We start from the raw sequence: 14,175 nt of genomic DNA, 5'->3' as shown, positions 1-14,175 counted from the left end.
GAAAAGAAACCGGTATTAAAACTAGTGGTCTTTGCAATTGGGTTTCAGTATAAATTAAATGTATTAAAACGTTATATAACATTAAATATATTAAGTGTTAATACAGTAATAAAGCAGGAAAATTATTTATATTTAGTAATTAATGAAGTAAAATCTATTCCACATAAAATTCCTTCTTGGAAATTCGATAGAAATATGTATTATTTTAACATTTGATAAACATATTTTTCTCTAGACCAATTTAGATGATTTTAAAATAACTTACTTATAAGTTCTATTAACCTATGTCCATCTACTATAGTCTAAAAACGATTAGGTACTTTTACGGGTAGATTTGTAGATTTGTTTACAAGGCGTTATTGAAATGCTTTGTAATAAAAAACGTTTTTGGAATTTTTTTTGTCGAATCTATGTTTGAATATAATCTATGTCATGTAATCTTTAATGGCTTCATAATCCTAAATCAAAAACGATCGCACTGTGTACAATACAGATAAGAAAATATACGAACCCTGCGTTTAATAACAGGTCAAAACATCATTGTTTCAAATAATGTAATGTTTAATGCCAACCGTGCCCCGACTAAGACACATCGAGACATCGAAGACACCTATGCACTTTGACATTTGAGGCCCCGTCCATGCCGAAGCGGTTAGAGCAAAATTATATTATTTCTGGCTGGGTGGATTATAAATAAATCCAGGGCTGAAACCAATACGTCACATGTTTTGAACGCGAGTGAGAGTAATTTTGTACCAATGTTGACCACACACACATTTGAATTAACTAATAATGTTAGTGTCAGTAAATCGTTGGTATTTATTTGTACTCAATAATATGCTTTTGTTTCATTATAGCCATTAATAACAATAAGATAATTGTTTTGATTCCACGTTCATATTAGTTAAAAAAATATAGTTGCAGGTTGTAGTTTAGAATATAAGTCCATAAAACTTATACGAATGTCTTTATCTTTCTTGATTTTATACAGAAGGCACTCTGAACCTGTCGATTAGTAAAAATTTTTTGTTTAAAATTGATGATTGAGAGAATTTAGCGCGTCCCTTATAATACATTTTCACAAAATATTATTTAGTCTCTTTATCAAAACAGAATACCTATATCATGTTAGAATTACTTTTGAGCCAAGATGACCCAGTAGTTAGCACGCCTCGGCCTTTTATAGGATTGCGTTAATTTATAATACTACAATTATACAGTATTTTGGTCTATGTACCTCTTGCTTGTAATACATAAAAATGGCAAAGTTTAATAATATATAACTAATAATATATTTTAATTATATAGACTCTTTGAAATCAGTTTGACACTATGGGTTAGGCTCACTATTTATTTTCTTACATATTATTTATAATTACATACATTTAGGTACATCCTTCGTGAAAAACAACGAATAATATCGAAACAAAAATACTGTGTAATCAACAACAAGAACTATATAAGGCTATAAAAAAAGCGACTTAAGTTATTTTAAAGTGATTTTTATCTACTTAACAAAAACTTATAAATAGAACTTCTTCTAGTGTTACGTGTGTGAAATTTCCTTAATAACGAGATATGATCAGTTAATATACTTTATCACATATTTTGTTATTATGTAACTTTAGAACAATGAGCTTAGCTGGGAATTGTTGTTTGTTGTTTTTCTTGAGCGGTTATCTGCATTATGTTTTATGTATTGTTGTAGATGCCTATCTTTGACAGATATGGCACAAGACGGATGCCGCCTCGAAACAATGGACTCTCAGCTAGTGACGCCAATGTCTTATTTGGCACCTCGAAATCCGTTTAGTGTTGCAACTTTTAATATATATAATACTAGCTAATCGTCCCGGCTTCGCACGGGTAGATAAGAGGAATTATTATGGATAGGATTTGCGTAAAATAAATTCTTAATGAGCGTGTATGTCGAGGAAGAAGTAACTGTGACAAATTTCAAGTCAATCGGGCGGTTAGTTTGGGAGATCTCGTGATGAGTGGTATTTTGCTTATAAGATTCTTTGCTTATAATAAGTAATGGACAAGGCTTACATAATAAATTACATTAATTTTTCATGGGAAGGATAAATCGATAATAATCGCTTTATCGATAGTAGGGCTTTGTGCTTGTCTGTTTTGTTGCGCAGCACCATTCCATTTATAACCACTAAGCGAGTCTGTATTGCTGGTCTTTTTGAACGGTAAATAAGACATAAGGTACATTGAGTAAAAGAAATGGCATCTTAATTACTACGGAAACTTACTATCACATTAATTTATTCACTACAGTAGTAAGTATGATAATCAAAGTAAAACTACTAACGGTTTGGAAAAAATACACTTAAATTTATATTTATTATAAATACAATTCATACAATACCTCGTCTGTATTGAGCAAAGTTTGTAAAATATAATAATTCTTAGTTACTAAACGAAAGTAAATAATATTATAGTATTATTTTAAAACGTATACACCTCAAGGCTATTTAATTATAAAAACAAGAGTGCTCGCCTTTTAGTAAGCTTCATAATTAATTATGATGTTTAATTCATGAACAGTATAAAGCGCTATTGCCACGTTATTTATACATTTTTGACTAACATTTTAACCAAGACATTGACTAATTAGGTTCGCCGATTACAAACTGAGGATTTTAGGATATTAGGTATTTTGGAATCAATTAATTTTGAAATAGGTAGCACTCAAGCTATTTTGTCATACTAAAATGTTTTAAACAGTAAAGTAAAACAATAAAGTTTCTTCACGATGCAGTCATCGTATGGTAAGGCAGCTTATATTTATATTATAATAGTGAAGTAACAACCTGTTAATGTCCTACTGCTGGGCTATGGCCTCCGCCATCTTTGAATTTTTGAGCCGAAGGTTTGGATGGTATACAGCCACGTTGCTTCAATGCAGGTTCATGGACACACATGTGACAGAATTTCAATGGAATTAGCCACATGTAGGTTTCTTCGCGAATTTTCCTTTACTACTGAGTACGACACGAATTATAAACATAAATAAGGCACATGAAAATTTGTGGTGCTTGCTTAATCATGAACACGCAATCATCGGTTAATTTTAACAATCACTTCTTCCACATTCTTTCCACGAGCCTTTTTGGCACATTTTGGAATATTTATATAAATTAAAATACTATATGATATGTGGAAGTACTCATAATGTATAATTTAAAAAACTAAGGGGCAGATCAATAACTTTGAAAAATAAGAAAAATATTTAAACGCTGCCAATATATATATATATACTTCGTAGTTTTAAGATATTAATAGCATGTCTGTGCCAACATTTTTTGATGTGAATCATATATTAGGGCGCCTTGGGGGTAAGACCGACTCGTATGATGACGACAAACTACATGATACTCATGCTATCACACCCCCGCCGCCTTATACATTTATTTCTTAAGGAAACTCCGTTTTTTCTTATTCTACCAAATTAAGAACTACTCCATATTTATGTTTTGGTTTCCTCTAATTATTAATTTTTTAAATAACTATCAATTTCGATGTTTCTTATTTGCCGGTCGTGACGTGACTGGCACAGTCCCGTTGTTGATATTATAGATAGGCGAACGGATAAATGGGCCACCTAATGTTAAGTCGTAATTACCACCCATAGACATTGAAGATGTAAGAAATATTAACTATTCCTTACATCGCCAATGCGCCAACTTTGGGAACGAAGGTGTTATGTCCCTTGTGTCTGTAGTTAAACTGGCTCATTCACCTTTTAAACCGGAACACAACAATAGTAAATACTGCTGTTTTGGGCTAGAATATCTGATTGGTGGATGGTAATTCATCAAACAAATGTAGTTTTTTTTTCTCTTTATAACAACTAAAGACCATAGTATAGTTTTGATTATAGTATTCACGTTTAAAAATGAGTGTTATTAAATAAACAAAATCAGCTGATTTATAATAACGTGCAACGTCGTTTATCATGAACAAACGTGGTCAATCACGACTATGTGATTGTTTAATATTTCAAGTTATTTTACAGTTTATTTTATTAATATTACGAAAACAAATTTGCAGAAAGTATACAAATATCATGTTTTTGTTCCTAAAAAACGATATCTATGCAGCCAATCGTAATAAATTTCTGACAGGCAAACTTAAAACGTTGTCCATTAAAATTTAAAACAATTATCTCGTTTAAAAATCCAATATCATGTATGGCCAAATAATTTGAGCGTGCGAAAGAAATCGGAATACACATTCTCTTAAACGATATTTCGTCACATCTTTCTAGTGAACGACCGGCAGAGTTTATAAAACTAAAGTACATCAAATATTTAAACAGAAATGCTGTTCATTGTATTCGTGCTCTGAATAACGGGTGAGAAGTTCGAAATGTTTCATGCATACACGGATGCGCAGCTATTGTAATTCGATTCAATGGTAATGACGAAAAAACTAACGCGATAATCTCTATACGGAATAGGGAACAATGCTAAAAATATAAACAAGTATTTAATTCTAGAAACTTTAATACTCATAATAATTTATGTATAAACCATAACATTCATCTCTGCTCGCAGTGATAAAAAAAAGAACAAAGCATGTGAAACATAGTACGGCTTCATTTATTTTCACCAAACTCATAGAAAAGCGTGATGGATTAAGTTTTTCCTTAAGATGAGAGCACCGTACATTTACACTGCGGTGCAAAACTCCTCTTTTCTAAAAAAAAAACGTAACGAATCTAACACGCTGAATAAATGTAAATTTTGCAAATAACTAATATTTTTTCTGTCATGATGTGATCGACATTAGAAATTAATTATTTTTAAAATCGTTACTTGGTTGGTTTGGTTATGATCAATGTTTAAAATAAAAATAATGTACAGTAACAAATCTGTTACATAACAAAAAACAAACTCGAAATCAACGTGAAATGCCAGAAAGTATTATAAGGCATTGCCTATAATAAATAATAATATAAATCTACGCATCGAACTAGCGTGTGGTAGTATTTTGGTGTTTAATATTTCACGAGTGAAATACTTAGGGAGTTCATACAGAATAACACTGCTGTAGGTTATTCTGTAAGAAAATACTCGAAACTTACTGCAGAAATCGCTTGTGAGATGTGAGAAACTCATATACGATATTGACCATAATAATTATAACATTTCAAGAATACATGCATCAAAATAGTCGCAGTAAGTCACAATAAGTCAGTTGTTAGTAAAATTTCACGGATGAGTAAGGAAGTGAGTTCTTCCAGAATAGCAAAGCTGAACTACACAATATAACCCGCTTCGCAGTTTAATATACCGTCGACGATTTGTCTGACCATATTTGATACTTTAAGTTATATATTGTTTTAATTTATAAGGTACGATGTATATTCATGATTAGGTCATTTATAATTCTACCACGTAGACGGAAACTTATAAAAGATACCTTCTGAACTAAAGTATTAAAATATTTTTGAAATAAACAACTTTATAAATTTTTTTTATTCTTATTTAGTATTAATTTTTAACGCCATTGCGAAAAATGAAGTATTATACTTATTATCTTTTATTAAAAACCTAGGCGAAATACCAAATCGACTATACTTTAAATTTTAATCAAAGCATGATAGAATAAATAATTATATCGTTAATAAAAAATTGTTCCATATGTGTGGTTTAAGTTATTAGAGATTGAACGATATTGAAACCACATGCAACAAAGCAACTACACTTCACAGCAATAATAATAGTAAATTTTTAGTTATAGCAAAAAAAAAAGATAGAACTCGTCAGAGGTACATTTTAAATGCCAAAAAGACGGTTTGCAAGCTAGGCTTTTATAATATTCGGCATTGTCTCGTTCTTTCTATCTGACAGAAAGCCTAATAAAAGTCCGGACAGGCCGTCACACATAAATATTTGACCGGAAAAAGCCAACTGTGTCCGAATAAAGCCAAAAACCTGACAGCCGCATATACGACACGCACGTGGTAATTTTCTTCAACATTTACTTATTTTAATTGTGTTGTATTGTGTAACATTATAAACGAGATAAACAAGTAGTGAAGCAACGAAAAGCTTTCGCTTACGGTCGTATCTCGGCGCCGATCGATCTACCTCATATGGAAATGCCACTCCCTGTAACGAACGGAATGGAATTTTTATTACACCATCACAGCTTAATAAAACAAATAACTGTTGTTTAAATATATGCTGTTTATTTATTACAAAATGTTTATTTAAAAATTAATAACAGAATATAGAGGTTCATCTAGCATAGTACCGGAATTTATGGACTTTATTGCTTGAAATTGTAGTTACATTTCCACTTGGAGATTATATTTTTAGTAGATTCTGTCTACAGTTTCGCTCGCGTTTTAGGGGTAGAGTTGTTAGATGACCTATGTGCTTTTCTGTACATAAGGCTTACACCTCATCTTTTTAAATTTAGTTATCTGGAGAATTCACGCTGATTTCCGGTACACAATATATGGACATGTTTTAATAGTGTGTGATGTGCAACTTTTTAAAAGCGATACGAAATTATAGATTTCTCACTGCATCCATCACTCAACTACAAATAAACGCCCTTCAAACTCGATTAACATACACCTGTGAAAATAGTAATCTGTTCAAACTGGATTAAAGTCACCGTTAGCCCCTGGAAGTATTCCTAGAAAGTGGTGGGTAGAACAATTCAATTATCGTATTTGTTTCAAATATCTTTATATATGAAAGTACCTAAACCAATAGCACTTTTATTGTAATGCAACGCTTTAGTATTGTCGTTTGTTACAAACGTCACACTAGGTGAACTAGTTTTACATCGTCAATAATTTTTAAGCCCTCTATCGTTTTATGTACTGTAAGATAAGTTCTTCGTTTGAAATACAAAGAGTTCATAATAATGCTGTGAGCGTTTTTGTACTTCAAAGCAATTTTAAATCTTTCTACGTAACTCGTGTCAAACTACGGGTGAAATTGCTTCCGGGAGTCACATTGACATTCTTACGGCGTATATCTTGTATATATGTTACCTACATAAAAGATATTTTAAATTCATTTCAAATTAGGTTGTGAATAAAGGTATAGACGATATGACGAGTGCACCTGAGCTATTTCTCTTCTGAGTAGCTAGTACATAAGACTGGCAGCCGTAGCGGTATTAAATAATATTAAATTATTTGGTACAATTATTTATGTGTAAAATAACTAAACAAAACGGGCATCTCAAACGAGATAGCGTTGGGATAATTCCCTGGTTAGTATATTACGAGTAGAATCATTAAAATAAGTGAATATTTCAAGTCGGTAATATACACTTAAAAGAAAATGCCGAATGGAATCATCTGAATACGAGGTCACTTAAAAATTTCGATTCTTAAACCATTAAAACCATCTAGAATATAAAATAATCATTCTATAAAATGTACGTATCACTTAAATGCTAATAAAATCCAAGGTTAAAACATCTCGTAAAAAAACTCTTGTTGCATCTTTTGAAAGGTGACTTCCTTGCCTTTTATCAAATAAAATTTAATTTGCGTTGACCTTGCTGAAACATCTTACAGATATTTATACTATATTTTTTTAGATATATAGATGGACGGGTAATGGTCACCAGTGGTGAAATTTGCCTCTTGCATGTGTTAGATGAAGTTCTACCACATGAGTATCAACCAACCCGCATTACCACCCGTGTAGATAAGCTCAATATATTATTTATTAAATTATATGATACATATAAAGAAGAATGTGTATATTCTATATACAAGAAATGTGGATTTAGAATTCATTGATTTTCATGCAGGATAATATTATCTAGTTGAAATATGATTGATTATATTTACAGTTTTTCTAGGTAGGTCCGACCCGGTTTTTACATTTTCGTTATTTGGCGATTCAAAAATCTCTTAGAACAAAGCTTATTTATAGGATCATCTGATTGATAAGTTAATGAATAAATTATCGGGTAAATTGTTCTTTGTTATTTTGATTTGACTTTGATGTTTAACGCAAATTAATAATTTAACTAGTACTACAAATTGTACGGGTTTGAATGAGATGAAATATCTCCTTCATTTATCGGAATCTAGATTATAATAGTTCATCGGACTGAAATTAAAAACAATGTTTTTCAAAACCTATATACTTAACCAACAATAATCTTTGTATATATAAAGTATAGTAATAAGTAAGTAGTTAACAATCCGTAAACGCTGCTGCTGGGTAAAATAAGTTCTAAAGAAGAATATTAGAGCTAATTCCACCACGCTGCAACAATGTGCTTGAAGAAATATAATTAAGCTATACGTAAATGAAATTTACTCTTTGGCAATAAAGTACATGGCTCATCATGTCAAGAATGCGAGCTCTGTGAACTCAAAATCCTTTTTCTAAAAGAATTCGAGACATTTGATTTCTTCGGAAATATTGCCATAGTGTAGAGTAAGAACCCAATTACATGTTAGATGTGTATCGTCGTAGATGTCGGAACGCGGCATTTGGTAGAGCGGATTTCGGAAGTACGACGGAAATGTGTTATAGGAAATAGGAGGAAGAGTGTGCTATTGTCATTACGAATATATTACTATAAAATACAAATGTACCACTGCTAGTATACCACGTTTCTTCTCTCAAGAAAGTATATAATTTATTCCATCACGCTGCTCCAATACGGATTGTTGGATGATGCATGTGGCAGAATTTCATCCGATACGTCTGATATGTATGTTTAATGTTAGACTAAATACTAAGAGGAATACAATAAGACTTATTTAATGTTATTTAATATTGTTGTATTTCAAAGCTTTTGATGCATTATCTTGATCGTTGAAGTCCATTATAATTTTAAGTAAAATCTCTTGTTTTGAAATGACTGTTTGAAACTTAACATTTTAATTTGATTAAGTATTTTATGTGTAATGATCTTACCGATTCCATCAAATCCGCGATTTTCAGTGGAAATTAGCAAACTGTACAAAAAATATAAAAGGGCTCAATTATGTGCCAAAACACAGATGTACTCTTTATTTCCTCAATCTCAGACGACCTGATAGAGTTCAGCCGCCGCACCAACGGCTTTACTTGCTTTACGTGATACGGGATTATTAACACTTTCTATTTCTAAACTTCGGGCTACTACTGAGAATAATTTGTTCAATAATTTGTTATTGCTACGAAACACAATGGTAACCCAGGGCCCCGGGTCAGGCCGATATGAAGCCTTATAAGTTATTTATTTATATTTTGGAAAAATACAATTTTAATCATACAAATCGGGATATCAATAGTCTTAGTTAAATCTATCTTTTGTTATAATTAAAAATTGAATTATAATATAATTGAGGCGATCCATTGTTGAACCACTAGGTGGCTGCCCGTTTAACGTTCTGCCAGAGCGACATAAAAGCAAAAAGTATACTATTACTCTCTGTAAATATTGATAGTCTCGGTCGATGACACCACCAAAGTCTGTCATATATAAAACGTTATTAAATTGGATATCTCAGTTAAGTTTTCACTTAAATATAAAATAAATACAAACCATTTTGAGCATTTCTACTATAACAGACAACAGACACCCTTTCAAGAAAGTCAATTGGCACAAGTTCATGAAGCAGTCTAAAATCTACGGCGTCAAAAGTTTTTAATCCTAAAACGTAGTGTGTGATGCTGCCTGGTAGTAAAAATGCAGTCACATTGAAATAACATAAAGATACATCAAAGGCACGGACAACTCCTCTGTGGAGATACAAATTATTAATGTATTATTATGTAACAACATCGCATTTGTTATTTATATAATAAATTACGCTGTTATTATATACATCGATGTCATTAGCTACTTTCACAACGGGAACATGTCTTTTCTACGCGTACCAGAAATGGAACATCTAAAGGAACATTTTGCTTAAATAAATAAAATATAAGGTGAATAAATATTAATAATAATTAGTTAGCCACTATACTAACGAGACAGTTAATTTTATAACACACATTTAATTTTGTCACAGATTGTAACTTGAAGTACCTTGAACTCCTTTAAGAAAATTGCAATATACTAACCAGTTTTTAAACATTGTGACAAAATAATATCACTTTCAGGACAGTTGACGTGTTGTTTGAATAACTAGCTTGTAATTATTATTTAATATCTGACTGAGCCATACGTTCCTAAACGTCAAAGTTTTTAATTACAGCTATTATTTACAATGTCATTAATACTTACTGTAAGAGTATAATAGACCGTATGGATTAGTTTTCAATAGTTCTAATAAAAAGTGCATTTGTAACTTATCACTAGATAGGATTTAATTTGAGTTTTACGGAAAACTTAGAATATTTGGCCGAATTTTCGATAAACGTACTACTGAGCTGAATATTCGGAAGAATTTTTGGCATATTAGATTCTTCGGTAAATCTGTTGAATTCCTAATATTTGAAACGAATATTTGGCATATATATATATACCCTTTTGCCTTTTTGTAATTGATAACAATTGATCTTCTTCATACCCGCGACATTGTTTATGTTGTGTAATGAAAAATCACTAAGCAAATAAGGAACACTTGAATTCATCTCGAGCTTGTCGATGAAGGAAAACATCTCGAGATCAAAACATTCTGTTACGTCACGTGTTGTCAGGAGCAGCTCTCATTTTGTGAATCTCTCCCTTACTCGGCAGTGGAACATTTACATTCTACATTACTTATTCACATAGATAAATTTACCAATACAACCTAATAAGTACTTATTAAACGTACAAAAATAATGTATTTTTATATAATATTATATTATTTTATTCAACAATTTTTTTTTCCAGGGTCACTCTGAATCAAAGGGTGCAAAGAAGAGGGAGAAGAGTGCGAGTAGGAACGGCAACAAGCCAAGTCGAGGCGTCGCTACGTCATTCGGGTTCCGTCGACGACCAGCCAGCACGTCACGTGCTGACGACAACGCACGCAGAAAACAAAAACCTCATGATAAAAACGGAAATGGCGGTAACGTATATCATATTACTGTTAGTAGCTTGTTACTGAATATGTCAAAACTGGATTATTTGATTTATAAAAATAGTTCCTACATTTTATTGTTCGCAAAGCGTAGGAACTGCTAATATAGGTAACGTCATAGAAAAGTTAAAAAATAATTTCCGAAAAATAATTATGATGATTTCAAAGAATTAAAAAACACGACCAAGCCATGCTAACAAACGAAATAAAAGTAAAAAAAAAATGATGATGATGAGAAAAACCAGTCTTACTCAGGATGATGTAACGATTCTAACGATACCCTATACATATATTATGTTCAGTCATTTAAAAGTTATGGAATAAAGAAACTAACATACATGCATATATATATATATAAACGCCGAAAACATTACATTTTTCTTTTGGGCAGTCGTCTAATAAAATAAAAACTAATAAAATAATCTACGAAATTGTAACGTTAAGGCGTAAAATAGAGGTAACATTACTAGTATGGCAACTTTGCGCGTTAAACAAACGGATGGCTTTAAAAGAGATGCGGTATTAGAACTGCCTAGGCTACTAAGTACTTTATGAGTAAGAGATCGCTTGTCCCGATTGTAGTAGGTATTATATTTGCAATATATTTATTTATAAGTAGATATACCTTTCTTATAAATTAAATCAAATATGAATAGTATGAAAAGTATCGCTTAGATTTTTGAATAATTTCTTTCATTACATTTAATTTTCTCACAGACAAAAACATATTTATTATAATTAGTGTCCGAGCAAATTACAACATTAAGAGATTTTTTGTTTTCACTATATTTTAAAATATCACTGGTTTTTTTTAGCATGGTAACTGAGTATTTTTTTTTAATAAAGAATATTTTTTATTGTTGTGAACGCATTGGGCCTGTAGACTAAAATTAAGTTCAGCAAGCGATATAAATTAATCCGTTTCAGTAAAAAGTTAGTTTTGACTATTTTTCCTGCCTAGAATAGAATAGCGATAGAATATTTGATGAGTGGGTGGTACCTATTCACATAGTTACCTCAAAGGCCGATTACCAAGTGAATGGACACAGTGATGGACGGGAAACAAACAATTTTTATAGACACATCTATAGTCGTTGAATTTTACAAATAATATAAATGTCATATCTATAGAATAAATACTTTTAAAAACAAACAATCCTAACTTAAATTAAGATTCATTACATTGTATGTTTGCCTGTGCACCCGAGATCACACTAAACAGGTCACAGATAAAGCAACCATTCATTTACACGTCACCACTGACAGCTATTGCAGATACGTTACGGTGGATTTTTAAATAATTAACAAGCAAAGAATACATCGGATGAAATTATTAAATATAATGAATTTACACATTATGCAACCTGTTGGGTAGGAAGGATGAGTAAGGCAATTACAGACACAAGTGACTTACATCCTAGTTCCCTTTACTGGCGTCGTATTGTCGGTGTAAGGAACACTTAATTCTTACGGCGTGAATGTTCCTGAGTGGTGGGGATAACTTATTATCATGAGGCTCGTCTGTTTGTCTTCAACCTATTAGAATTAAATATATATATATAATACATACAATAATGTTTAATACTCTAATGAAACATTATTTCGTATAATTGCAAAACCATAAAATTAATATTTATTGAACTATTTCGGAACAGGTTCCACAGAAGACTTGCGACCTGAGGAGGTGCTGTCTGGTCGTTCAACACCCCTCGCGAGACCTCGCAAGGAAACCTCCGGCCAACCGCTTCGTACCAACAGGTATTTTTTTTTATCATAATACTTGCATTTACATTACAACTTCATACATACATATGTATTTTTAGTCTGTTTGAATAATAATCATAAGAAATTTTAACAGACATAAAAAAAAGAAACTCACTTATTAAGCTATTTGCAAATGTATAAAAAAATAAACGTGTGTGATATGAGTCTCTTTTTAATTTATTAGTCAGGTTATAATGGAAGAAATACAATTTATTAGTCAATAAAATTTAAAATATTGATAACAACATAATTTATTAAACACGTTTTTTATATAATATATTATAGACCAGGAAAAAAAAGCTTAACACAAAACAGGTTTATAATGTTAACTGCAATAGGAAGCCGGAAAAAGAAAGTTCATCTATAGATTACATTACAAAAAAGCGAAATTATCACATCCTTTCGCATGTCGTATCTGTATTTAAAATTTAAATTGATATATTTAAAGCAGCAGTTACGACATACCACTTTATTAACGAAGTCCGGTTTATGTGAGACTTAAGCATAAATTACAAATATACAAATCTTAAGCATTTTTAATGTGCGCTTGATTACAATATAAATTAAAAACAACAGAATTTAATAGTTTGTTTATGTCGGGTGGTATGAACGTAACTGCTTACTAATTTAGAAATATGCTAAACGTTCAGGTTCTTTATTTATTATTTATGTATTAATATATTTGTACTCCTGCAATTATTAAACCAGAAAGAATGCAGAAAATATGTACAATCTAGACAGATCTTGTGTTTCGTTGGTTTCTTTAATTTTCTTAGCCGCAAAACAAAACAAAATAGTGATTGCTCTTAAAATAAAACAGGCGTTACTAAATAGCTGTACTTTAAATACAAAAATTTAAACGATCAAAGCTACCTTATAACATTAAATACATTAAATCCACACTTATCAGTTTTCATTATTGTATAAAGTAAATTATATTAAAAGTCATCAAAATGATGACACTGAACACAAATGACACTGGCTATTTAATTCCCTAGGTTCGGTTTCAGGCAGCCGCACAGCAAGACGGCCAAGGTGGCCGACGTGAGCGTGGCCGCGGAACAAGCCTTCGGCGCGCCGATCAAAGATAAGGAGACCAGCATCAATAATAATGCTTTAGGTACATTTACCTTATGTAATTTCACCTTTTGTGAATCTAGTGATTAACCCAACGGTATTTAATTTATGTGTGTATTGGATAACTAAATTAAAAGGCATTTAGTAGAACTTCACTGTTAGGATGAAAAAAAGTCATCAATTATGCATATATTATTTTTAATGTAAGGTTGTTTGCTAAGATCGATATTGTTATCGAGGGGATGGGAATGTATAAGGCTTTATAATAATAGGACTAGCCGTGACTTCTTTCCTCTCCCGGGTTATAAGTGTGCTCGTAAACTTGA

The 14,175-nt window shown here is 31.4% G+C and overlaps 1 protein-coding gene across 10 annotated transcripts in view; it reads left to right on the top strand.

The window, feature by feature from the left end:
* Positions 1–14,175, top strand: part of LOC126769256 (uncharacterized) — an 80,767-nt gene that overhangs the window by 27,099 nt on the left and 39,493 nt on the right. For 9 of the 10 annotated variants that reach the window (XR_007669349.1, XM_050487911.1, XM_050487909.1 and 6 more), the window contains exons 2-4: positions 10,819–10,996; positions 12,664–12,766; positions 13,771–13,892. Coding sequence is in view for 9 of the 10 variants with exons in the window: in XM_050487911.1 (XP_050343868.1) it covers positions 10,819–10,996; positions 12,664–12,766; positions 13,771–13,892 (403 nt within the window). In the remaining variant the exon portion in view is untranslated. The remainder of the gene's footprint in view (positions 1–10,818; positions 10,997–12,663; positions 12,767–13,770; positions 13,893–14,175) is intronic. The other variant, XM_050487910.1, reaches the window with a different exon arrangement.

This window comes from Nymphalis io, chromosome 6, assembly GCF_905147045.1.
Source record: "Nymphalis io chromosome 6, ilAglIoxx1.1, whole genome shotgun sequence".
NCBI lineage: Eukaryota > Metazoa > Arthropoda > Insecta > Lepidoptera > Nymphalidae > Nymphalis > Nymphalis io.
The sequence above is the reverse complement of the archived record's forward strand: the minus strand, read 5'-3'. Positions and strand labels throughout refer to the sequence as shown.